At 38.9% G+C, this 26,268-nt stretch overlaps 2 protein-coding genes and 1 long non-coding RNA gene across 7 annotated transcripts; 2 read left to right on the top strand and 1 right to left on the bottom strand.

Moving 5' to 3' along the window:
• Positions 1-164: 164 nt before the first annotated feature.
• On the bottom strand, positions 165-10,125 carry rnf180 (ring finger protein 180). 4 transcript variants are annotated; one of them, XM_039615588.1, is made up of 8 exons: positions 10,088-10,125; positions 6,394-6,486; positions 5,863-5,958; positions 5,104-5,730; positions 4,210-4,338; positions 2,701-2,944; positions 2,509-2,607; positions 165-969 (listed from the first exon to the last, which is right to left on the bottom strand). In XM_039615588.1, exons 2-8 carry the CDS (start codon positions 6,484-6,486, stop codon positions 773-775), a joined length of 1,485 nt encoding a protein of 494 aa, XP_039471522.1. In that variant the 5' UTR covers positions 10,088-10,125; the 3' UTR covers positions 165-772. The 4 variants fall into 4 exon arrangements, with proteins under 4 accessions (XP_039471522.1, XP_031601560.2, XP_031601559.2 ...); XM_031745700.2 differs by lacking the exon at positions 10,088-10,125 and adding an exon at positions 9,703-10,071; XM_031745699.2 differs by lacking the exon at positions 10,088-10,125 and adding an exon at positions 8,563-8,698.
• A 13-nt stretch (positions 10,126-10,138) lies between these two features.
• htr1ab (5-hydroxytryptamine (serotonin) receptor 1A b) lies at positions 10,139-13,483 on the top strand. The gene is made up of 2 exons (XM_031745718.2): positions 10,139-10,268; positions 11,706-13,483. Exon 2 carries the CDS (start codon positions 11,904-11,906, stop codon positions 13,152-13,154), a length of 1,251 nt encoding a protein of 416 aa, XP_031601578.1. The 5' UTR covers positions 10,139-10,268; positions 11,706-11,903; the 3' UTR covers positions 13,155-13,483.
• Positions 13,484-18,188: 4,705 nt separating this feature from the next.
• Positions 18,189-20,155, top strand: LOC120441252. Of its 2 annotated transcripts, XR_005613920.1 has the most exons (5): positions 18,189-18,201; positions 18,370-18,528; positions 18,687-18,774; positions 19,567-19,773; positions 20,036-20,155. It is a non-coding gene; the product is annotated as an uncharacterized LOC120441252 (long non-coding RNA). The 2 variants fall into 2 exon arrangements; XR_005613921.1 differs by lacking the exons at positions 18,189-18,201; positions 18,370-18,528; positions 18,687-18,774 and adding an exon at positions 18,992-19,108.
• The last annotated feature ends 6,113 nt before the right edge of the window (positions 20,156-26,268 follow it).

Here is a 26,268-nt window from a genome sequence, read left to right as displayed (position 1 = left end):
AAAACGGCTGTGCACCAGCGTTCCCTGTCCAACCTGACAGAGCTTGAGAGGTTCTGAGAAGAATGAGAGAAACTGCCCAAATCAGGTGTGCCAAGCAGAGTTATTATAGTTTAGCATTTTCCAATAAGTTTAAAACCAAAAATAAAAACAAATTTTCAACCAAAAACCAGCCAGCATGCCTTTATTGAGACTCCTGGTATGGATTGCATTTAACAGAAGCAGCGCGTCTCTGTACATTTAATACAGAAAACAGAACAGTAGCAAGATCTTTGGATGGCACTTTTGAAAACACAAAGTGCTTCACAGTTTGGATGAAGTGTACATAAGTCAAGGTGCAAACACACAGCTAGGATATGTACTTACATTCCATTTTTTCACATCCATACAAGCATTTGTTGTGAAACATGACGGACAGAAATTAAAGACCTATGAAACTGAATTTTCAGCAGATGTTTGAAAAAAATAAAAACATTGATACGGTCGACTTCAGGTGATGCCTCACCTTTGGATTTAAGAAATATGGCATTCAAAATTCAAATAGCTGTCAAGGGACCTTAGTGAACATGGCACAAGAAGCTCAGTTTTGCAGTTCTGTGCTTTGTTGTGTTAGCAGGACCAAAAAACAAAAACAAAAAAAACAAACAAAGAAATATCATCAGACTGAACATTTTTAAAGTAATTAGGTAGTTATTAATCCCTAATCACAAATGTCTCACATGCCCTCTGTTGTTTCCGAGGTATTCCCAGACAGTATTAACATCAGACATGCGATTCAACAGGCGTAACCTGCAAAACATGATGGAATTGGACCATAAGGTCTAAAACAGTAGAAGAATAGGACAAACCAGAGGAACGCTAGAACCAGGAAACAGCACAGGATGTAGCTGATAACAAAAAATATCTTGAACGAAATGTGGTCCGATTGCGCTCCGTAAAAATGAAGCACGGGAAAATCTTCGTCGCTGACACCTAATGAGGAAGACATGAAATGTTCCACGTTTAGTGACCAATCAAAATTTGTGTGTAATGTCATTTGTGCAGAGGTTCGAAATGTTATTCTTTTAAACAACAGAAAGACAAGTTTCATATTTTCCAAAGTGTTACATTTTTTAAATCAAAACTACTCCAAACACATGAAAACCTTTGGTAAGAGCAGAATTTGATTGATTGATCATACTTTATTCATCCCGAGGGAAATTTTAAAGTGGAAGAACATTAAACCTGTAAAACAATGATTAGCTTTTAGATGACCACAAACATATGAAAATATGCAATTCAGTTGGCAGATAAACACACTACTCATCGTTTCCTCAGCCAGAAACCTTCATCCAGCAATTCTGCATGAGTCTATTCACAACTTTCAGTTGTGACGAGTTCCCTCATGAGTTCATTTCCTTTACTTTTGATCTGTAATAACATAAGGAGCTCTACATAAAGGATTCAAGGTCTTTCTTTTTTTTTTTCTTTTTTTTTAAAAATGGGACTCAGGTTTTTTCCTTATTTTAGGTTATATTACTGTTGCAGTGTTAGATACTCACATTAGACATGGCATGTCTGAATATTCAAAAATAACAGAGGTTATCCGAGTAATTAATTTGGACTTATAACAAGTATTAAAACAACATGACTGAACCGAACTGTATTCTGTTCAATAATTTACTCCTTTTGTCTTTCAGCAAACTTTTCTTTTACTCGCTTCTCCATGAAAGTCCAGATTTACTCGCTGCCAGGCTGCTGTGAAAGGTTTAGTTCATTTATTTATTGAAGTTTTGAGATTTCATTTAAATTTTAATTAAAGCTCAAGGGGGAAAAAAAAAAGAAAAAAAAAAAGAAGAGCATAACAGTAGTAAAGAATCGTGATCTCAAAACAAACAAAATTATGGTTTTATGCCCCGATCGAGAAACCAGAGGCTCAGGCTTCAGACTGCTCCACACACTGTTCAGTTTGTGTCGTCTCCTCCTAAGTGTACATAAGTATGTTACATTTGAAGAAATAAGAAAATATATTTCCCAAAGACATAAATATCTGTTGTCAAATCAAAAGTGGTCCCATTCCAAAACGTTAAGTTCTGATGCTTCTTTCTCTGGTTGTCAAAAGCACACCGATTGAACACAGTTATCACAGGCAGTATTATTGTAGGGTCTGTTTTACAATATGTAGCAGCTTGGGGTGACTGCTGTTGTGATTTGGTGCTGTATAAATAAAACTGAATTGAATTATCAATCCACAGTAAGAGACTAAAAGCTTTTAAGTGGAAGAATGCTCTGCCTGTGTTGCAAACTATATTGATTTTAACTCCAGTTTCAGTTATCGTTTTAGCAGTTTACAAACAGCTGTGTAAAGGAAAAAAAAAAAAAAATACCCTACAGACACTAAAGCAAGGAGATTTTTGCTTTTGTCACCCTTCACAGAAACGGGATAATCCAGACTTTTCTGTCACAATATTACAATGGAAACACTTCCTAGTCAAATAGAAACAAATGAAACTAAACAGCAAAGCTTCTCACCTTCAGGCAGAGGCCATGACGCACATGGGGAAGCCTCAAATTCACGCTTGCGAGCCTTGTAAAGTTTTGGGAAAAGGGTTTTTGCCCTTTGATCAAGCTCTGAAGAAGACAACAGAACAGGGGACAAATAAAGAACATGTTTGAAGAAAATGTTTGCTATTCTGATCAGAAAGATCCAGCTAATTAACACACCGGTTTGTAAGTTGGTGTATAAGATGACATCCCGGCAGAGAGGGCAGGTGGTCTTGTCCTTTCCGCAGTTCATGGCGTGCGCGCGAAGACATGGCTCGCAGAATATGTGACCACAGGCCTGACTTCTGTGAGGACTGAAGTAGACATCTAGACAGACGGCACAGGTGAGGTTCTCCCTGTCCTCCTGGTGCACCTCCTCCTCATCGTCCTCATCATCCAGCAGCAAAACTCTCACACGTTCAGCCTGGACATAAAGAGTTTTTATTTTCTGGTCCCAAACAGCGGAGGGAAAAAATGCTTCTAAAAGCATACTTTTGGAGGAGAAACTCCCCAAATTACATTTTGGATCTTCTATCTATAATAATTTAAGTCCTGCTCATTATTTAAAATACATGCATATGTAACTGCACTGGTTCTTATATAGTGCTTTTCTACACTTACGGATACAGTTATGTTTGAAGTTTTCACAGGACTCCAGACAGTCACTTGAAAAACTACACCCCATGATTCAACAGCAATCTAGAACTACCTTTAAAAGGAACTTTAAGTAATGACTTTCTGGATGACTCAGTCTCTCACATCATTGTGGAGGAATTTTGGCACACTCTTCTTTACCATGTCGCTTCAGTTCACAGACTTTTGCAGATCACAGGGAAACCAGAGTTTTGCTAACCACAACTGAAGCACAGCCTTCATGCATTTGGCCTTCCATCTGTACACAGCAAGCCAAATCAGATCATTTTATTAAAACGCTTCTAAAAGTCAACATACAAACACAGAGTTGAAACCCCGCTGACAGCTTACAGCCTCATCAAATAAAGCAGCCACATGGGCCCTGAGAGAACGGGGCCCTGATATTTCCCGCTCTGGGTTCAAATATGTTATGACTGCGGATGGAACTGGACCTGTCGCGGAGAGGACCAGACATCGGGCCCTGTCGTGCTGTCTTTGTGTGGATGTAAGGGGCGGGGTGGATGGTGTTTTTGGGATGGGATCGATTGGACGGTACTTTGGGCATACCCCGGCTGGCAGGAGTCCCCCCTCTCTTTACATGTGTATAATTTGTTTTTTCTTCACCCCACAGATTATGTTTGTTTCATTCTGTTTGTTTGTTTCTTTTGTGTTCCTTTCTCTTATTTTTGTTTGTATGTACTATAAATTTGGAAAAAAGTACAAAATAAAAAGTAAAAAAAAAAATACAATAAAATAAGATAAAGCAGCCACAAACTCAAGTTTCAGTCTTAAAATAGAGTTGTCACGAAGGGAAAACTACCCACAGAGGCCAAAGTCCCCTTTCTGTGCCAAATATATTTTTAATGCTGTAACGTTTTGAGGGATTTTATCATGATAATGGTGACTGTCTTGCTTTTTGAGCTAAAATCAAGGAATCATTGGAGAAGCTGCAGTTTTCAGCATTTCTATGTTGGCTTCCTTTTTCAGCCACAGCAGCTGCCACTTGATTGCATCCTTCATACTGACACTAACTCAGTGTGAACTTTGCTCTCTCACCAGTGCTTTCTCCTTCTGGTGTTGCAGCCATCTCTCTCTCCTCCTTTGTTTCCGCCTCATACTCTTCAGATGATTCTTCTCTCTTTTGCTAAGGCTGTTTGAGGGTGGGGAGCCCACAGAGGTTGGAGGCTGAGAAAATAACACACATATGTCACTTATTTAGCAGCTCAAACAAAATCTACCAGCTACTGAAATGTTTCTTCACTGGTATGCAAGCAGACACTTTAACCACAAGTTTGGGCTGGAGCCTTTTCAAGCTATCATGGGACAAGATGTTGGGAACACAGGGTCATCAATCTGTCACAGAGCTAACTCTGAGAGAAAAACAACCAGTTGCACTCACATTCACTTACAGCCAAGTTAGGATCACAGTTTAACCCAACGTGCCGGTCTATGGAGTGTGGGAGGAAGCCAGAGCACACAGACATGGGGAAATCATGCAAACCTCACACAGAGGTCCCAATCAGTGGATTTGAAACCAGGACCTTCTTGCTGTAGGTGACAAACCTATTGGACCAGTGTGCTGCCCAGTTTGGTAGATATCTGCCCACCAGCTATGGTAGGCTACAGCATACATTGCTGTATGAGAATGAGGTTAACCGTGCCCTTACACTCTCTTGGCTGCTAGGTTAGACTGAAAATGGGAAATAAACATGGCAAGGTTTCGCTCCCCCCTCCCAAATTCAGATGCATTCTGAACACTGGAAATACTAAGTGTGGTTTTGGGATGAAAATCACTAAAAGAATCGTGGAGAATTCACTTGACCATTACTTTTACTACTCTCTACTCACTCGTAATCAGACATCATGTGGTCTAGCAGGTTAAAGACTGTTTACAATAAATCAACAAAGAAAAAAAAAAAAAAAAAAAAAAAAAAAAGAGAGAGAACATACCACTGGTTCTTCATCATGATCAGAGACACTGTCAGAGATCCATCTCCTTCTGAGAAACAGAGTAGGATCAGAAACCTCGTCGCAGAGAGCTGCAGTCTCTCCAGAAGACTCGACATCCTCCTCAGTTTGCAGGAGCTGCTGATCCAGAGGCGGCTGCGTACCCTCAGAAACAGATGAGGCTTCACCATCTGTGTGAAGCTGCTGGCTTGCAGGATGTGAGACGACAACAGGGTAAAAATCACGACCACCGGAAGCTGGCACACTCTCCCAGAGAGAATTTTCTCTTTCTACAGGAGTTCTTGCATCAGTTTGTGGATTTGAGGCCTGAATAGGACTCTCAAGAGGCAATGCAGCAGCACAGTTATCCTGAAATCTATCCAGTGTAGTCGTGTTAAAGTCAGCCATCTCCTGGTGATTCTGAGAAACATCCATCTGTCCCCCGTTGAGCCTCGGCCTTAAAGGCTGGACGATCAGGATGGAGTGCTTGTGGTCGTAATCCAGGCGGCTTTTGCTGAAGTGAATGGAGGCGTCAGTGCCACAGGGACACTGACTGTGATTAATGAAGTTGAAGCCACCCAGGCGAGCTCTACAATTCTGGCAGTTTAGTTTCCCAGCAGTCCACTGGGTCTGGGAACACCAAAGGAACAAAGCTTAATGATTAACTTTTTTTAGTTTCTTGCTTCTCTTCCAGTACTAACAGTGAACGCAACTTTACAAAACTGTTGACACATTATCCTTGTTCACACTGGTCACACTTACTTGGTGAACTGAGGTCAAAATCCACTCTGGCAGTGTGTCAACATCGAGGTGCCAAATACTGCAAACATCAGCAGAGGCTTCATCTGCGGCTGGAATCTGCTCCAAAGCAAAAACCAAAAAACCAAAAACACACACAGCTGAGACAGTTTCCATGAAAAAACAGCTTATCAGGTACTGATAACCAGTTAGTGCCATGTGAGAAAGGATGTTTTCACACGACTTTCTACAGTCCAGTGATAGAGGAGGTGATGACTTAACTTGTTTAGCAGACCTGAGCACCTTGCAGTTATTGAGTCAACCATGAACTCCTCTGTACATCTGTGGACTAGAGCTCTATTAGTCTGAGGTCTTGTCCATAACCCTCAATAAACTGAAGCAGCATTAAAGAGGGCCAAATTTGCTTTTTTATGCCTTTTGTTTTAGCTTCCATCACACATTAATTTCCCAACCAAATACCATGAAACATCTCCAAAAGTAAACTATCAAGTTACTGAAAGAAAACACATTCAGGATTGAAAAATGAACTGTTACCGTGAACAAACATGTTGAGTCTATGACGCTTTTCCGACACTTCCTGCAGCGCAGCACGGATCTCTCCATACTTTCCTGCAGCGGGTCCTCCATCTGTTCATGGTGACAAAGGCTGTCAATACACAATGATGAACTCCCCAGCACTGGTTCTGGCTCTCAAATAAAGGACAAAAAACCCAAAACAAAACTAATGACAAAAATATTTGGACATTCAAACTGACAGTCAGCTGGAATAATCAGCTGTGAATACAAACAATTGGTTGTTTGATGAGTCCTTCTCCCATCTCTCCTCCAGATGCTCTATAGGCATTAGGAAAACCACATGTACAGAGATTTCTGGGTCAAAAGTTGGAGGCTGGAAATCAGTTAGTTCAATCGCTTGCTGATGTGGATCCAGATAAGATCTGAAGTGGCTCAAATCAATTGAAAGCTACTCCCTTTGGAAGTAGCCTACACATGCAAATAGATATAGGCTTTACATCTGGTCCACAGCCGTTTCATTTTGATGATAAAAAATAATGTGTGGGTGTGGTGATGAACAGCTATTGATTCTAATAACCTACACCACCTCTACACCACCTACTGGACATGAAGTTGAAAACTACAGAAAGTATCTTTACCACCTCATAGCACAATAACTGCTGCTTATGCTAGATTTTAGCTCCTTATTGTGTCTTATTTAGAGGTGTTTATTTAGCTCTTGTATAAACAGTGTTGGGGAGTAACGGAATACATGTACCGCCGTTACGTATTTAGAATACAAAATATGAGTAACTGTATTTCGTTACAGTTACCGTTTAAAAAGGTGGTATTCAGAATACAGTTACTTTGTTGAAATAAATGGATTACACGGCGGTACTTTCCTGTTTCATATTGTCGCGGGTCAGGATTGTTTGGGTTTGTTTGACAGCTACGTTCTGTTGTTCCAGGCCAGCGTTACGGTTGTCATAGTTACAAGGTTACGCTCTCTCTCTGCGTGTTTCCTGGGTGAGAGAGCGCTTTTTTGTTGTTGTTGTTGTGCTAAGCTAAAAGGCAGAATGCTACAGGCATGGCCCTAAAGAATGTAGCCTGATGGGCAGTGTAGTCCGTGCTGCAGCGAGAATGGACTGCCATACACGTTATGTGTCTGTGAGCGAGGGAGGGAGAGAAAGGAAAAGTCCGAGCTGTCACGGAGCAAAAACGGGAGCTGGAAGCATGTAAATATAATAATAACCACTGCAGCCAAGAAGAGTGCCTGACGAGCCCATTTGTAAGTAAGCTATTAAGACTCAACTGTACACTGTGTTCGTGTTTTCCTCCGGAAAAAATAAGTTCCGTTGGAGCAGCCTTTCAACGCCTCTCTCTGTCTCTGGCAAGCAAAGTTGACCCAGACAACAAAGTAAAGCTAGTTTTCGGCTACCAGCCCACACGGAACCCACTGTATTAGCCCGAGGTCCCTTTACTACTGTTCGGAGCCGCGGACCTTCAGTAACAGTAATAAATCACAGCAATAGTACATTCAGGTAGTTGTAAACAGCATGATAATATATTAAGTAATCCAAAGTATTCAGAATACTCTCATTGAGTAACGTAACGGAATACATTTTAAAAGTAACCTTCCCAACACTGTGTATAAATGACCTTTAGTGTATTTTTTATTTTATTTTTTTTATTTTATGTAGCTCTGTTATAATGTTTGCTATATTGAGCCATGGCTTTTTTATGTTTTGGCTGCTGTACCACAGCAATTTCCAAACTTTAGTGGTAGTAAGTATTTCTTATTGAACGTTATTTTTCAACGCTTACATGTGTTTTGCGGCTCCAAAGAACCTTTAAATAGTCGCTAAAAGAAGAAAGGATACTCTACAAGCACGCTGGCGTGCACAACACACATGAAAATAACGGGTCTGTGAACGGCAACACAAAGATCACCAGTCAGCCTGGGACACCCAAACTTCTCACCATCGATGTTTAAACTACGAGGGTGACATTACGGGTTATTTCTCTTTTCGCTTAACGTTCGCTTTAAAGTTAACAGTTTCAGTGACATAGGAGCAACATATAAAGTAAAAAATTCAAATAAAACAACAAAATGTGCCGCTAGTTAGCTACTGAGCCGTATTAACCGACAGCGGCTTCGGATTAAATACAACGAAGAACATTTCGACAACTGTTATAAACTAAGCTTACCTTTAAGATGGACATCTTTGTTCGGTAAACACGGGTACGCTACGAAAACAAATTAAAGTATTTCTCAGCTTTCGGAGTTTAAATAGCTCGGTGACGTCATGAAAAGCGCTCAACGGGACGTCTATTGGGCCAAAAAGGACCGTAAAGAAAAGCACAGCAGGTCTCTGCTGTCGCTTCAACTTCAGTGTTTATTAAGCTTGAGCAAAGTTATTGTAGTTAACTAAAACTAAACTAAAAACAAAAAACACGTGTGAAAAGAACGATTAGTTAAATACTGTACAAATAAATACTAGACTTGAATAAAATTAACTGAGAACTTGGAAACCTAAAAAAAAAAATAAGAAAAACAGAAAATACAGAGGACAGATCTTTAGTTGAAGTATCTTTTAGTTTCGTTAAAAAATATTACTAGTTGCCTGAGTCACTGAAAGACAAGTTTACTGAGACTCTGGACGTTTATTATATTATGACACACTTTCAAAAGTGGTGTTATTATTGTAATACCTGTACTCTGAGCCTGAGGAAAAAATAAGCAGTTACCAGACTTGCAGGATGTTAATTTATTCTTTAACAATTTATTTAATTTGTAAATCAAAAAAACAAAACTGATTGTGTTTAATAGCTAAATACAGTGTTATGTTTCTTTTATGGGTTGGTCTTGGGAGTCCAGTAAGGTCATTGCGTGCCTTGAGATGAAATCAACTAATATGTTTTTACATGAGTAAAAAAAAATAGGGATTCTTACGTTTGGTGATGACCACACTACAGTGCACACAACGATCAAGCTTAGTCCAGCAGCAGCAATAGAGGAAAAGAGTGTGACTGAGGATGCCAATTATGGAAATCAGATTTTGAGAAATACTAGTTTCCTTTTTTGATTTAAAAAAAAAAAAAAAAGGAAATTTCTGTGAATTTCTGCACTTGGTCTGTGACTCCAACTGTTCTCGTATGTGGTGACTTCATTAATCCACTTGTGCACAATGAAAAAATCTCTCTCCTTTGCATACTATGCTACCCTCTTATTTTTCATAAGTGCCCAAATTATGCTGAGAAAATACATCATCATCTCCAGCGCGGAGCTGTAATAGAAGGCAGCATGGATTCATGCTTTCATGTTGTTGATGCAAAATTCTGACCTACCCTGTGAATGTCCCAGCAGAAGACTCAACAGAGCAGGTGATGCAACACGTTCCAGTTTTAAAGCCTCACTTTCCTGTCCTTAGCTGGCCACTGCTGTAGCTCATCCGGTTCAAGCTTTGAGTGGATTCAGAGACACTCTTCTGCATACTGTGGTTACATGAGTTATTGTTTTTTTTCTTATCAGCTTGAAGCAATTTGGCCATTCTTCTTCAATCTCTTGCATGAACAAAGCATTTTCTCTTTTTTGAACCATTCCCTGTAAACCCTAGAAATGGGGCATACATGGAGCAATGCCGGAGCAAAACACATGGAAAACTTGAAAATACAGGGAACCGAAGCATACAGCATAGAGGGAGGATGTAAGAAAGGATAAGGGGAGACTCACACGCTACACACCAGGTAATGAGGTAAGAGGAAACAGGTGGGAGCACAGCTGATGCTAATCCACAGAAGAAGAGACAAGTGAAGAAGAACTAAATACAAATCACAAGAGATTATCAAAATCAAACAGAAGCTGATGCTGAGACACGGACTCAAACCACAAAACCTGACACAAAGACAGAAAGGTAAACAAAGAGACAAAGCTGACTTCATGTGACACACAATAAGGACAAAACACAGAGACAGAATGGGCACAAAAGAGACCTAACATCACATCAAGCGATTAACAAAGAACTAGAAGCCTAAAAAAAGAAACTCAAAAGCAAGAAGCAATAACAACAAATTCAAAAGAAAAAATGATAGAAAGCTTGATCATAAATCAATACTCAAACCCCCAAAGAATCATAAACCCACAAAACTCAAAACCAACCAGATCAAGCTTAGTACACCTAAGAAACACCGTTTCCACAATTCACAGTCACTTAAATTGCATTTATGGGCCATTCTGATGCTCAGTTTGATCTTCAGGTGGTCACCTTGACCATGTCTGCATGGGTAAAAGCATTGTTCCTGCCATGTGTGTTCCTAATAAAATGGCCAGTGAGTGCAAATGGTTGTATACTAATGCAGGCCATTTATGGTTAAAAGCAGGATGTTTATTCTTGTTTACTTGATGTTGTGTAACCTGTGAAAGTGACACATTGTATGAGTTTATTAATTATACAGGAACTGCACTCAGTTTTGCATGTAGTTTTGCTGTTGGGCATCTGAGTTTATAACCTCTGATTTGTGGACAAAGTGTGTAAGTTCAACAGGACACACAAAAGCCTTTAATTTTTAATTTTGCCTTTAATTGAACAGCAAAGTGATTTATAGGGAAAATGCTCCCCTGTTAAAGTGAATTTGGCTGTCCAATGTTTATGTCTGTCAAAGATCCAGCTAAATGTTCATGACTTGTAAATATTTATTTAACTTAATGGCATATTTTTCCCCAACTCAAATAAAGGAAATATTATGGAATTACTCAAAGATTTTAGGCTGTCATTAAAGGTCGAGGAGCTGCAGCAAAGCAGTACTTGTTATATTGTTGACGTATCCATATTTTCCATTCTCAACATTGAGCTACTGAATGAAAATAATATAATGTCATATTAATACAACAATCTTATTTTATTTTATGTTGAAGGCGTCCGAAGCTCAAGATAATAAAATGTCATAAGTGTTTATGTGTTGTGACAGTGAGTCTACGCCCGGTGGCAGTGTGACATCTTAGGTTGACTGTATTGCGCTGATCGTGGTGCTGAAAGCAGACGACGGCCAAATACGAATGAATTAAACAAGAAGAAAAACATATTTCATATCAACTCATATCGAATTGAAACAATAACTGAAATGGATTTAAATTTTTAAAATTTTATTTTAATTTTAGACCTTGCAAAAATGAGCAAATCCACTTTTTTCAGTACAACTTTAATAAACAAAAAACACTTAATCCACTTGCAGTCTAGAGACCACGGAATAAAATGAAACTATTAAAGTGTTCACTGTGTTTGTTTCACTGCTCCTACACCTTCACTGCCTGCGCTGTGGACTAAACAGACATAGCCATGCCTCTGTTACAGCCTCACACAGAAATGACGCATTTTCCATCACCGGTATAAAACCACAGCATCATTCTTCGCCAGGAGCCGACACTCACAGTTTACAGCCTCTCTGCACTTCTCGGCAGTTCAGCTGACCGCTATGCGCTCTACACGGTCTTCCCGTGCCGTGCGCTCTGCAGAATAAAACTTCTCCAGTGGCATCGAAGTGGCCCAACAATGGAGGGCACAAACAACACGACCGCCTGGCTTCAACTCGACAACTCTTCAAACAAAGCTCCACAACAAGAAGACGAGGAGGTGAAACTCAGCTATCAAGTGGTCACATCCTTCCTGCTCGGCGCGCTCATCCTGTGCGCAATATTTGGGAACGCGTGCGTGGTTGCAGCCATCGCGCTGGAGCGCTCTCTCCAGAATGTCGCCAATTATCTGATCGGCTCTCTTGCCGTCACGGACCTGATGGTGTCGGTGCTGGTGCTGCCCATGGCGGCGCTCTACCAGGTCTTGAATCGGTGGACTCTCGGGCAGATTCCGTGCGACATCTTCATCTCACTGGATGTGCTCTGCTGCACGTCGTCCATCCTGCACCTGTGCGCCATCGCTCTGGACAGATACTGGGCCATAACAGAGCCCATAGACTATATGAAGAAGAGGACCCCGAGGAGAGCCGCAGTCCTCATAAGCGTCACTTGGCTGGTAGGGTTCTCCATCTCCGTGCCGCCTATGCTGATCATGCGCTCACAACCCAGCAGCATGGCAGAGGACAGGGCGAACCCCAAGCAGTGTAAGATAAGGCAAGACCCCTGGTACACAATATACTCCACATTCGGGGCTTTTTACATCCCACTAACTCTGATGTTGGTTTTATACGGGCGGATATTCAAAGCGGCCCGGTTCCGCATCAGGAGGACGGTGCGTAAAACGGAGAAGAAGAAAGTGTCCGACTCCTGCCTGGCGCTCTCTCCCGCCTTGTTCCATAAGAAGGTCCAAGGAGATACGCAGGCCAAGAGCTGGAAAAGGAGTGTGGAGCCCCGGCCGCTGCCGAGCGTCAACGGCGCGGTGAGACACGCGGAAGACGGCGAGTCTCTGGAGATCATCGAAGTTCACAGCAACTCTAAAGGCAACCTGCCGCTGCCCAACACTCCGAGCTCCGTGCCGCTCTTCGAGAGCAGGCATGAGAAGGCGACGGAAGCGAAGAGGAAGATAGCGCTGGCACGGGAGCGCAAAACGGTGAAGACTCTGGGCATCATCATGGGCACGTTCATCCTCTGCTGGTTGCCTTTCTTCATCGTCGCCCTGGTCATGCCTTTCTGCCAGGAGTCGTGCTACATGCCCCGCTGGCTGGAGGATGTCATTAACTGGCTGGGCTACTCCAACTCCTTACTCAACCCCATCATTTATGCGTACTTCAACAAAGACTTTCAGAGCGCTTTCAAGAAAATCATCAAGTGTCACTTTTGCAGACCGTGATGGTTCAAGTTTGCGCGTGCGTGTGCGCCCGGGACACCACCGTAGACTCATCGGATCCCTGAGGGCTGATCTGGAGACATCCAGGTGAAAAGAGACCAACAGCCTGGGAACAGATTGTTCTGAAACAAGAACTGAGGGCTCACAATGATTATTGCCGCTCATCACCATCGTTAAATATCTCCAGAGATGTCTGTAGCCTATGCATAGATAAAGCTCTGATCGTTTGATTCAAGCTCCATGTTGCTCATCCTGTTCTTTGATGTCCAATTAAAAAAAACATTTTTTTAAATACTTCCCCCCACGAAGTCGTTATTTTAACACTTTTAAATTCTGGGCCAGGAAGAATTTATTGAATTGATGGGAAAATGTGAATCCACTTTTCCAGTAGCTAAGCTGTGGATATTGAAAATTAACAAATAGGCATAAAAAAATCAATAATATAGTGATTCCAGCTTTTAGAAATTTGATGCTTTCCTCAGGTGCCGGTCGAAATTTCAGGGCTATTTGAATCCGATGGTTTATATTACAACATTAAGTGGATGGTTTTTGTAATTTGTTGCTGTATAAAAAAAAAGAAGAAAGAAGAAGAATATGAAGCTTTTTGTGGGGTCTGTTAAATAAATTAAAAAAAATATATTTCAGAAAATGTAAAAAAAAAAAAATTAAAAATACAACAACTATTTTTGGACATTAAATTAGGGACAATGAAATTTATCTATGATGTTGCTCTGCTACACCGTAATTACATACTTTAATAATGGATGCAATGATGTGGCAATTAGCAAAACAGAAAGGGATTTGGTCACATTAACATAACTTTCAACTTCTGAAGGATTTTCATTGTCTCTGGTGATAACTGTCACCCAGCTTCTGCAAACTACCTATGCATGCGCATGCAAATGAGGGCATAAAATATCTACTGCAGTGCCCTGAAGCAAGATGCATAACGAGACACTTTTCCCAGCAGAAGCTGTCAACAGTTAAGGATGTGACTTTGCAGCTTCCACATGTGGAATAGATTTTTTTTAAAATCCATCTGTCTGTGACTAATGTGACTAAATTACCTCTGCATCCATTGCTGACCAATTGGAGGCTGACTCATTACAGAGTCATGCAAATTTGGTGTTTATTAAATAAAAAAAAAAAATCTTAAATCAGAATGAGAATACTTTATTAACATCAATCCCACAGGAAATTAGATAGATGAAACTGAATTTCTGGGAAATGTGGCCAAAAATTAATGCTAAATATAATGAGAATATTTTAATTGACGAAAGGGTGTCTCTAATTAGAGAATTTCTTTCTACAAGAGCAGGAATGGATAGAAATGAAATGTGATCCTGCAGGCATTAAAGAGGAAAGTGGTCTTAAAAATGAATATTTAAAGGGTCAAATCTCAGCTGTGCATTTAAATCTATCTAAAAAACACCTCACTTCCTTACAGGATTTAATCCATTCCATGTGAAACATGTCACCCTCCGCATAGCATCTTCACACAGACTCCTTAGTCATCAGATGGCTCCTTATGAGCGTTACCTGCATTCTGATCATGTCATGTCATGCATGTATGGGTGTTACATCAAAGCGTTCAGAATGAAACAAAAGCCTCCCTATTGCAGTCTGAAAAAATGTATTTCACCATTGTGTGTGTGTGTGTGTGTTTGTGTGTGTGTGTGTGTGTGTGAGAGCTTTTGCATGTGCCGGATGTATGGAGAAACCCACAGAAAGAGGAGACAAAAAATAAACACACACCAATCATCATATGTAAGATTTCACAAATAGGTTGCAGCTTAAGTGGAAAAGGCGTTACTTCACTTGTGGCTTCATAACATATAAGTCCATCTTAAAAGAGGTGTGAAGGCGGCTCACAGATGGATGCTGAAGAGGTGGTCGCCATAGAGACATATGGGGGATGCAAACTCCGGCCGAGGGGCAATTACCTGATCAAAGGCCTGCTGCGACACAGGAACACGGAGGTGTGTATGAGGGGCCCACAGCTGCCTGCTGCCTCACACAATAAGCAGGTGTATTATTTTATTTTATTTATTTATTGGTTGGTGCTGAAAAGTGATGCATTAAATTCTTCTAGCAATAAGAGTTCCAGAAATCTTCCTCATTTCTAAACAAACAAACAAAAAAAGAAATACATTATTTTTTCTAGAAGTTGGGAAATCATAATTACAGCAGCTTTTTTCAATAAAATGAAAACAATTACTCGAAAGGAACAAGCTCTGAAAGTTAAAAAATGACATTAAAGAAAAATCTCAGTTTAATAGAAAATAAAAAGAGGGAAGAGCTCAATGAATGGAAATTGAAATAAATAGCTTAAATCAATATAAATGTAGGTTTCAAGATGCTTTAAATCCAATTTAACTTTTATTTGAACTTAACAGTTTTTTTCTCTATAAACCTCAGACAATGACAGAGCCACATATACACCCACTGATGATTTTTCATTGCAGTTCAACGAGGTGCTGGAAACATTCTTCAGTGAGTTTGGTTCATATTGACATCCTGAATATCCTGTTCCACCATGTTGCTCTGTTTGATTGAGATCTAGTGGCTGTGGAGGCCATTTCAAACTGCTTTACTGAGCTCATTGTCATGCTCAAGAAACCAGTTTGAGATGATTTGACCTCTGTAACATGGTGTGTTATCCTGCAGGAAGTAGAGTCCAGGAGATGGGTTCAGTGTGGTCATAAAGGCATGAAGATTGTCAGCAACAACACCCAGGTGTGGTGTTTAAATAGTGCACCACCACCACCATAGCTGGACTGGCCATCGGGCATACCGGGCATTTGCCCGGTGGGCCGCTCGTGATTTTTCGTTTTTATGGGCCGATGGGGTTTTATTTCTTTTATTTTTTTCAACGGTATAAATGAATAGTGGTGTATTGGCCAGTTGGTCATGATCGACTCTGGGCTGGACCGACTACAGCCGAGGAGGTCGAACTTTAAAGTTGAGGTGAAAAGCAACGCGATTTGTCCCGATCAGCTGATCGGCTTTTCTCTCTGCGTCAGAAAGAGCAAACCTGCGGAGGTCGCGTTAAACAACAGAAGCACCTTCAAACTTGATGAGCTGTTGTTAGAATTTATTTAATATTAATTTCTAGTATCAGCTGATGTTTGCTGGAAGGATGAAGGGTTGAAGGGAAGTTATGAACTGTTTCTGAGAGACAAATAACACCAGGATCCTTCTTCTATGTAGCTGACAGCTGGTAACTGCACAGTCAGAAATAGGGGTACGGAAGGGGTACATTACTGTGCCCCAAGGTACAAAAATGACATTAAGACAGTCTAAGGACAAATATTGGACCTCGGGGTAACTATCTGTACCTTTTTTAGCGTCTGAAAGGTACATACATGTTCCTTAATTGTGAAAAGTACTTATTTGTACCCATTCTTTCAAAAGATAAAGTACAGGTTGATTAAGCTCTTTTTTGATTAGAGGTTTTTTTTTAAATTCTTTTTGACAGTAATTTATTTGCAACTGTATTGATTTAAGCATATATTTTAGTGTTTTATTTTATTTTTATTATTTTCATTGCTGTTGTTGTTTTTGTATTCCCTGAACCCCTTTATTTTTTAAAGCTGCTTTAAGAACAATGAATTTATTTGAAAGAAAAAAAGTAAAAATGCATTTAAACATTTTTTTTAAGAGTGATTTTTTTAAAGTATAACTATTTGGATGAATTGCAAAAAAGCACCCTAATTGAACTCTGAGTGCGAGTTGAGCCCATCCTCACAACATCAAACAAAAAGTAGAAGAAGAAACTCAACGAATAGCTGGTGGATTCTAGAACTTTCTGTAAAATGCAGCAGGTGCCATTTTTGTTTTATCAACGGACGGAGATGGATTACGAACTTGCAAGTCCTGGTGTGCTCTGTTCACTTTCAACCGAGGAACTCTTAACAAAAATACAAGAGTGGGGCTTAGATGTCACCGAAGCTGAAGCTCAGCGTTTCAGAGGTAAGTTTTATTTAAAGAAAAATGTAGCGTAATTACTAATTATTGGTTTAGCCTAGCTTAACGTATATTAGCAATTTAGCTAGTTTCGGCACTCTCTTAGCTCAAATTATGTCTTTTTACAAACGTTTCATGTGTAAAGTTGAGGACACAGTTCTGAAAAATGAAAAATGTGTACACATAGTATTTGTATAAGTTTGAACTTATATATGTGGTTCGGCCACAGTCTGTAGCTGAATGCAGTTTACCGTTAGTGTATTAATGGTTTAATAAAATCACGTTTTTACATCCATTCCAAGGCCATCAACACACATGGGCGGCAGAATATAACGTTTAAAGGAAATATCTTGACGCCGCATTTGTTTAAAATATAACAAGGGTGTCGCAGCTGGGGTTTGATAGTCGCGTTTTAAGCAATGTGGGAACTTTTTCAGCATGTAATCTGAGCTTGTAATACAGTCCTGCGGGTGTTATCGCTATAAGTAATCGGTCTGAAAGAACAGACGGCAGAAACTGTCGGAAATCTGGAGAAAGGAGTCACCTTAGTAGTGAATATTAACAAATTACAGCATTCTAGTCTTTTTTTTCTTCCAAACTTGAAAGGGCACAAAAGCATGCTCAGACTCTGCTCTCCTGTGTCCAGTAGTCCCAAACAAACATCTAAATTTAAAAATGAAAACTTTGCATATCGAGAGGATTCACTCTAAAAATTTGGTTTATTTTATTTAATTTACTGATTTTTTTTTTAATGAATATTTCTTTGAACTGAAAGAAGTTGTACAAAAGGTTTTAATGTGTGTGATATACGGTTTTTACCCATGTAAAAATGTGGTGATAAATATCCTTACATGGAATTTAGAGTTTGTACTACCATTTATCTTGCAGACAATGAGGTTGATGGTGACACAGTTGACTGCGGTCTTACTGAGACTATGGTTGCATACCTTTTCCAAGGATCCTTCAAAAAGCAGGTTAAATTCAACCAATTTGTGTCAAGGATGAAGGAATCTTCAGTGACGCTGACTCTACAGACTGTCTCTCCAGAAGACTGGCAACCATCTACTTCGCCAACTTCAATAAGGTATTTTCTTATTTATAATGAAGTTAGTATGTCTGAAGCATACATGTTGGCCGTTATGCACTTTTAGGATTTAGTTAATATGATCATTGTTTCTACCATATGTATTGTTACTGTAGTGTTTTATACTTCAATTCATGCAATAAATCAAACACTTAACTGTTTTCACAGCAATGAAAATACTTTGAGACTGCCAGCCTCTTTTGAAATTCCAAGATTTCCCAAAAATCTGCAACTAAAACTGGACAACAAAGAACCGTGCCATAAAAATCCAAGGGACAGACACACAATAATCAGAGTTCTATATGAAGCTGTGGCACAGTATACTATGTAAGTTAATCAGGGTAATGTTAGCTTGTTGCTTTAGAAAAAGCTGAATCTGTCATATTGAAAATAAACGCTACATTACTAAGAAACAATAACTGACACTTGATAAAGTTTGTTTGTCAGCAGTTGCTCTAACACTTATGTTTCTTCTGATATTACAGGTATCCCACAAATTCTGAATATGTGCAAGCTGTGAAGACGCTGGTAATGAAGTATCCTTTCCTCAAGGATCGTGAGGGAAATGGTTATGTAAGTTAAATTTAAAATTTGCACAAGGTTCCTTCAAGATTACAAAGTAAAGTGAAGCTTTTTTCGATCTTGTTTTGTTAGTAAGACAATCTGTAGCCTCTCAGTAGGTTTGTATGAAGTATGTTTACTGATTCTTTGTTGGGTGTATTTTGTGTAGATTGTTTTACAGTAACTTATGTTTCTGTTCAACAAGCACACATGGCATATGTCTTTGAGGCGTAAATTCAAATCAGAGCGGGCACCACTAGTCGACAGTGGTAAGGAGAAGTTTGGTTCTACGAGGAGAGGGCAGCCTAATAAATGTCAACGAACAAGTCAGAGAAATGTTTGTCAGGTTGGTGTGAGGGACATCTTGAGCTATAAAATGTTCTTGCATCTGTTATTACATCTAAAACTAAGGATTAGGGATGCAACTGTACCCCTTTTTCAAACCGAAACAATACCAATACTTGGATTAGAGCACTTGCTAATACAAAGTACCAGTGCTAATACTTCTACCTCACAAAAAAATTATTAATTGGAAGGCGCTAAAGAGGGTGAACTAGACTAAAAAAATAAAAAAAATTTTTTAAATATGACTCAAAACTAAAATTTCAAGTTAACAATTAAGATTTTATGTGAAATTATTTCAGAGTTTCCATATTTTAAATATTGGTTCATGGTATCGGTTAACTTTAACCGATACAAGTTCTTTGTGATGCACAGATCGTGTCAGCTCTAATTGTATATTTAGTCTTATGTTGGGTTTCTAATCTTTTTGACTTTCTCTTCTCACTCTTGCTTTCTTTCAAGGGACCATGCGTCCAAGGAGAGGATTTATTATCCATAGACGCCCACTTAAAGGTCTTACAGTGCCAATATCAGAAGATGCAACCAGATACCATGGTGGTTCATAACCGTATGCAGCAAACGTTTGCTTAGCGGCAAAAAGAAATTGCAGATGGTATGCCTGTGGAGGATGTGTTGAAGAAGTACCCCTTCTTAGGGATGCCTACTGGTGTAAGTCAGAAAGCTGAATTGAACTTGGAAATAGCTGTCACATTTAACATGTTTATAGTAGTAAATTTTATTTGCCCTTGACCTTGCTTTCTTCATCTGTCCCTCTTTCCTTTTTTTGTGTATGTTCATGTAACTTCTTACAGTATTGTTGTTAAATTCTATAAAAAATAATTATGCAGCACCATACATAATTAATATCAACTTTAGATTATTTCATTTTCATACACTGTTATTTTGTACTGAAAATGAATTTTTTCTGTAGCTGTGCAACGAACTCGGGTGGATCCAACCAACAACGGGTAATGTAAGCCAGCGATTTCGTGAAGGGCTCTCATGTGTTGCAGCAAAGGTGATTGACCTTACACGAGGAAAACCCCACTCTACCAGCTCTACCTTGATGCAAGAGAGGAGGCTCTCACTGATGACCTACCAGGTATTTGCTTTTTTTTTTAACTTCAAGGCTTCCATTTTATATAATTTTATAGGTAACTGGAAATGCCAGATAAAATGCATGGGTGATATTGTGGGGGTTTTGTTTTTTTTTTGGCAGATCTTGACACAGGGCTGCACTTTTATTCCTGCCATACGTCTTCAAGGAGAAACTGGATCTCTTTGTCATACTTGGAGAGGTGTGTGTATTAAAATATTTAGTCTATATAAAGGAAAACAAATGTATCTTTTGTTAAGAGACTAAGATATTGCTTTCCTCTACCTTCTCTTTTGACTTCAAAGGTTCATCCTAAAACCCCCTATCCAACTGTTCAGCTACTTCATGAAGACTGAAACCAGTGTTCTCCAGAAGCGCTCAAACATTGTGAAGTTGGATGGCAGTGAAGTGTGCAGAACCTCGTGTATTTTTGAAGGAATCATCTCTTCTTTCTGCTTGTATTTTGTCTTCAACCTTGCTTACCCAAAACATCTGAAGAACACCCTGATTTTTCTCCAAAAAGTACATTGTGAAAATAGATGAGGGTGAGGACCGGCCTCTGCCAATCACAGTCACCAGACAAATAAATCTTCTGTATTGACCACCATGCCTCAGCAGCCATATCAGTGCTCCAAATGTGGCAGAAGAACCTTTAGTTTGATAAAGCTTATTCAGCACATAGGACTTATTCATTCCCATGATGCCAATTTTGATATAACTTGTGGACTCAGTGACTGCTGTTCTTCTGTTACACCAGAGTGTCATTATTTAATCCACTATGCAAGACTGATTGAAATGTTCGGCCCTCTCGTTTGTTATGGTGTATGAGATTTGAAAGTAAGCACCAGTATTTCAAAATGTTGTCCATAATTGTAGAAATTTTATGAACATTGCTACAACTTTGAGCAACAGACATCAGTTCAGACAGTGCTGGGAGTTTTCTAACAAAAGTTTACTTGGTGAATTTGAAAATGTTTTTGGAAAAAGTGTGACTACACCATTTTTGTCATTACCACTGGAACTGCAACAAGCACTGACAGTCTATTGTGGCTTTTCTGAAGTTGATAGTGCTAAGACCTAAGAAAGCTTTCCAGCGTGTGTCAGAAGTAATTGTGAACAGTGTCAAATACTGTGTAAGAGATGTGTTTGTCATTGATGTACTGCATTCAGAGAAGATTCCTCTGTTCTGGCAAATTAAGTACATATTTAATATTGACACAATGTGGGTCTTTTGTGGAAAAATTCTCATTCCTCTGTTATATGACAACCATTTTCATTCATACAGTGTTAGAGTTGATAGTGAATGGACGTTGCTAAAACCTGGACAGGAAATTGATGTTGCAGCTTATGACACATACTCTGTTGATAACAGTCTGTATTTAAGAAGGTAATAAATGTGACAAGTATTTTTGACTTTGTATCTTCAATTTTTCAAATCTTGAGAGGAAAAATATAGAAATCTGTGTGTAGATACTGAACCTTTAGAAAGACATTTTTGTACTCCTTTTAGGGGTTCTTTTTGTACTTTATACTAAGGGTACAACTTTGTCCTTTAAAGTACAGGTTTGACGTGTAAAAAGTACAAATTACAAGGGTACAAATCAGTACCCACAGTTTAGGGTACAGAACGGTACCTTAGAGGGTACCACCCCAGTGACAAGCCATTGTACCCCTATAGGTACATTTCTGTACTTTAATTTCTGAGTGTGTGTGCAGGGGCGGGTCTAGCAAAGTTATGCCAGGGGGCCAGGTAGGGCATTAACAGGGAAAGGGGGCACAAAAATATGTTTCTTTCTTATTCTCATTTAAAATTTCTAGCTTTTAACAAATAATTATCTGAATCATACAACCAAAGTTTTCATCTGCTGTCAAATGTATAGAAATCCATTATTGTACATATTGTAATTTTTTCAGGGTCCCAATATAATTTCTTCAGAAGTAAGTACTGTATATGATACCAGTATTTTCCCACATTTTCTAGATTCTGTACCAGTACTGTGTGTAAAATACCATCAAAATTAAGTTTTGATGGTAAGTTTTGAGTGAGGAAGTTTTATTCTTTCTCACCTTTCTTTCTGTCTCCTTTCACTTTTTAAAGGTTGCCATGTTAGAAAAAATATTTTGCCCTGCCATGCTGTTTATTGATGTGGTAGATAAATAGTTTATGAAAATATCACTAAATCTGTCATTTATTATTTTTAATATTCAATAATGGTCACGTCTCACCTCTAGTCTTCTCTGTCTTAATTTCAGGTTTCCTCCATGTGTTGTAGATAGTTCAGGAGGTTAACTCGACCAAGCAGTCTTTGGGTTTCGGCTAAGTACTGTTTAGAATACCAGAATAGGGAGGATGGTGTAGGTTTAAATTAAGTTCTAGATTGATACATATATACCAACAAGACAGTGTACATCACTGTCACAACGACGTTTGTTTTCATTTAAAGGCTTTATGGTTTTTCCCATAATACCTGGTGGGCCGGTCTCTAGTCAAAATGCCCGGGCCGATTTTTTGTCCCAGTCCAGCCCTGACCACCACCTGCAAACTGGTGCTACAAGATGGGATGGATCCACACTTTTGTGTTGTTTACACTAAATTATGACCCTAACAACGAGACCATCACAGCAGAAATCCAGACTCAATCCAGAAAATGTTTTTTGGATTGAGTCTGGACACAGTCTGGCCATTCTCCTCTGTCATCAGAAAAGCTTTTTTTTACTCTGTTTCAGCTCCAGTAATTCATCTTGACCATGGCTACATGCCTAAATGCATATTTAGCTGATTATATCTAAGTTAAGGAGCAGCTGAACAGGTGTACCTAACAGAGTGGCCAGTCATATGTTTTAACAAAACATCTCAGATATACAGTAGAGATTTTCATTTTCTTTGTTCACACTGACTTAATGGCTCAGTTCTTCAAGGACGTTTTCAAGAGAATTCTCATCATGAGTTTGGATGATGCAAAATATTTTCAAACTCTTTGCAAGTTTACATGTCGAATTTATTTTCTGGCTAAAAAAAACGAATTACGAGAATTGATGCTCTCTTACACATTGAGCCAAAAATTAATGTGGTTTTGTGGCTTTTTTGCTGTGCCACAGTTTAAATATGTGAGGAGATAATGTTATAATTCCAACTGTGTCCAAAAGAGATTATTTAAACTGACACAAAGATTGGCTTTTTTATTTTTCCATATGAATACCCCCCAAAATTATATATATATTTTAATCATATATATATATTTTAAATTAATGATTATTACTATTTATTTTAGCAACAGAGCCTCCAGAATCCCAGTGGATTGAAGATGCTTCTGATAGATTACACCTTGGCTAAAGCAGAGGACTTTGCATACCAGTAAAATACAGAGAAATGGGAGAAATCGCACAAAAAGGACTAACAAAACAAAAAATGGGTTTTTTAAAATACTGTTTGAAAAAAAATCATATTACACTACATTCATGCTTCTGAAAGGATTCACTAATTTATGATAACATCAACTTATGTCACTAATGCACCACCATCTCAGTATTAACATTTCTTTAAAGATAGCAATACATGGTGTAGTGTAACACAAACATACATTCTAGTGACAGATTGGAGATTATGAATGTATGAATTTCAGGAGCAGGACCACGTCTCCAAACACGCTCCTTCCGGCTGTTATGTATATAGGTTCCCCCAGTTCTGCAAGCCGATCATTCTCGTTTATGTGCCCCACCTTCCCTCCCTCCTTCTTCTCCATTCTTCAACTTCTTCACTTCTATTTAGTACATGTGGATCTGCCAGGCCCGGGAGCCATCGCCAGTCCCCTTCGAGGCCTTCCCCAAACCGCAGCTCAATTCATGTCAAAGCATTCACTTTTACCTACTAAAACGCTGTCAAAACTAAAATGAGGACGTGGGCCCAGCTAGTGAAATACCCTTTTTCAATATATATGGAGTACTTAGGTAAAAGGACTAGCAGGTCAAAAGGATGGCGTTTGTGTCCAGCAGATTGACAGGTGACAGGATATGATGTTTGCCGGTATAGTGAAGTTGGAAAAGTTTCAAAACCTTCTTAACATTCTTACTTTGAATTATTTTAACATAAAACTTCATAAATCTAAAGACAAGTCCTGGAAGTGTTGCAGAAATGTTTTAAAACTAGGACAGTCTCACAGAGTTTGATTGATGTGGGGTTTTAGTAGGTAGTAATGAAGAGAAAAATGCTATTAAGATGCATAACGGGAAGTAGGAATCACTCCTTTAGGCAATTCTCTAAGAAACAAACCCAAAGTTCTATAAAGTACCTACTTAATTCATAAATATACAGCAATGGGGAAATCAAAAATAAAGAAGTATTTTTAGTCTTTCATAATGCTTAATCTTTTCTCTTCACAGTGAGGCATCAGATTTGTGTGTCCTAATAACTTTCAAACTTTGTCATCTTAATTCCAACAAAGACTTTTTTCTTCATGGCCAGCTGCTCAAGGTTTCCCCATCTGAATGAACATATTAGTCACATTTGTCATCATCTCTTAGAGGTCATTTCTCAAAAGACCACCAGCAGCAGCTTCCCAAAACCTGCTGAGCAAAGCATTAAACTTTTCCCTGAGTGGTCACTTAAAAATGTGCAGGACAGAAGCAAAGCCACTGAAACACTGTTTGGATGCTAGTGTGTTCTCCAGCTTGGTTTACTGCACTTCCTCCGGAGACTGTAGCCAAGTGCACTTGGCTGTAAATCAGCCTGCATACTGGAGGAAGTGAAGAGTGTGGATTAAATTTCATCCATACGCTCTTGAACTGTTCTGTCGTGTTTCCCCTGCTGGGCTGCCTGTGGCGTTCTGCTGTCAAAGGAATTACGTTATGGGTTTTCGCAACCTCGCAGGAAGCAAAGGCGAAATAAAGCCTCCTCGTCTATTGAATTTTCCTTTCTTGAAACTGTTGTTAACGAGTTCAGCTCAGAAAAAGAGGCATTAAACTCAGAACAGGGCTCACAGTAGATTTTTCAAGATACATTATATAGGAAATAAATCTTCATCTTCATCTTTTTCAGTGTCTTTTCTAGGAACTGAGACTTTTAAAGCATTGTTGCAAATCTCATCTTCAATTTTTCTGTTATGAGTTTCACTCATAAAGAGCAAGTACATAAGCTATATATAATGAGATGTGTTGTGTAGCAGCTTTCACACTTTTTGATGGGATGACTTTTTCTTTGGAAAACATCAGAAAATCAAAATTAACTCAGTCTACGTTGTTTCCTTTGACCATAGATTTAATATTGATCTTATTCGAAAAGGTACAAATGCAGAACAAACATGCAAATATATAAGATGTTACCAAACCAATTGTAATCTGCCACCCTGGCAGGTCAAAGGCATTTACACACAGTAAAATCTGAAACAATTGTTCTATATGAGTTTATAAGTCTTCCCTCTACTTGTGTAGAATTTCAGCCCACTCTTCTTTACAAAAGTGCTTTATTTCATTGAGGTTTGCGGGGTTTCGTTTATACACCGCTCTCTTCAGGCCCCGCCCCAGCATTTCAGGCTCGAGTCTGAAACATTAGCTAACCAAGGTCTAATAATAAATAAAGCTGTCATCTTGGGTAGGGGAGGCATATATAACATGTCTTCACTCCTCATCCAAGGGCTTTCTTTAAACTGAATTAAACATGCTTTCATCTCATCAAGGTGAAGTTCTCAACAGCTTTTTAAAAAAGTTATAACAACTTCATCATCCTGTCTCTGTGAGGGAAGCTCATACACCTTTATGGAGGAAGTGGATGATGCAGTAATGTCATGTTTTCCATCTTCAAGCTTTGTATATTTGTGTAATAATAATAATAATAATAATAATAATAATAATAATAATAATAATAATAATGTGTGTGTGTTTGTGTGTGTACAATGTGAAATCTTACATTTAATTAAATCTGGTCAAATTAAATTTACTTTGGTATACATTCAGTTTATACACATTTATTGCACATTTTCCTTAATTATTAATTATTTAAATAAATGAACCTTTGATTGTATATGTTTAGATGCATTTTGCCCAATTTTACTATATCATGTTTATTCAGTGTG

Source organism: Oreochromis aureus, linkage group 7 (assembly GCF_013358895.1).
Source record: "Oreochromis aureus strain Israel breed Guangdong linkage group 7, ZZ_aureus, whole genome shotgun sequence".
NCBI lineage: Eukaryota > Metazoa > Chordata > Actinopteri > Cichliformes > Cichlidae > Oreochromis > Oreochromis aureus.
Note: the sequence above shows the minus strand (reverse complement) of the source record. Positions and strands in the feature narration are given on the sequence as shown.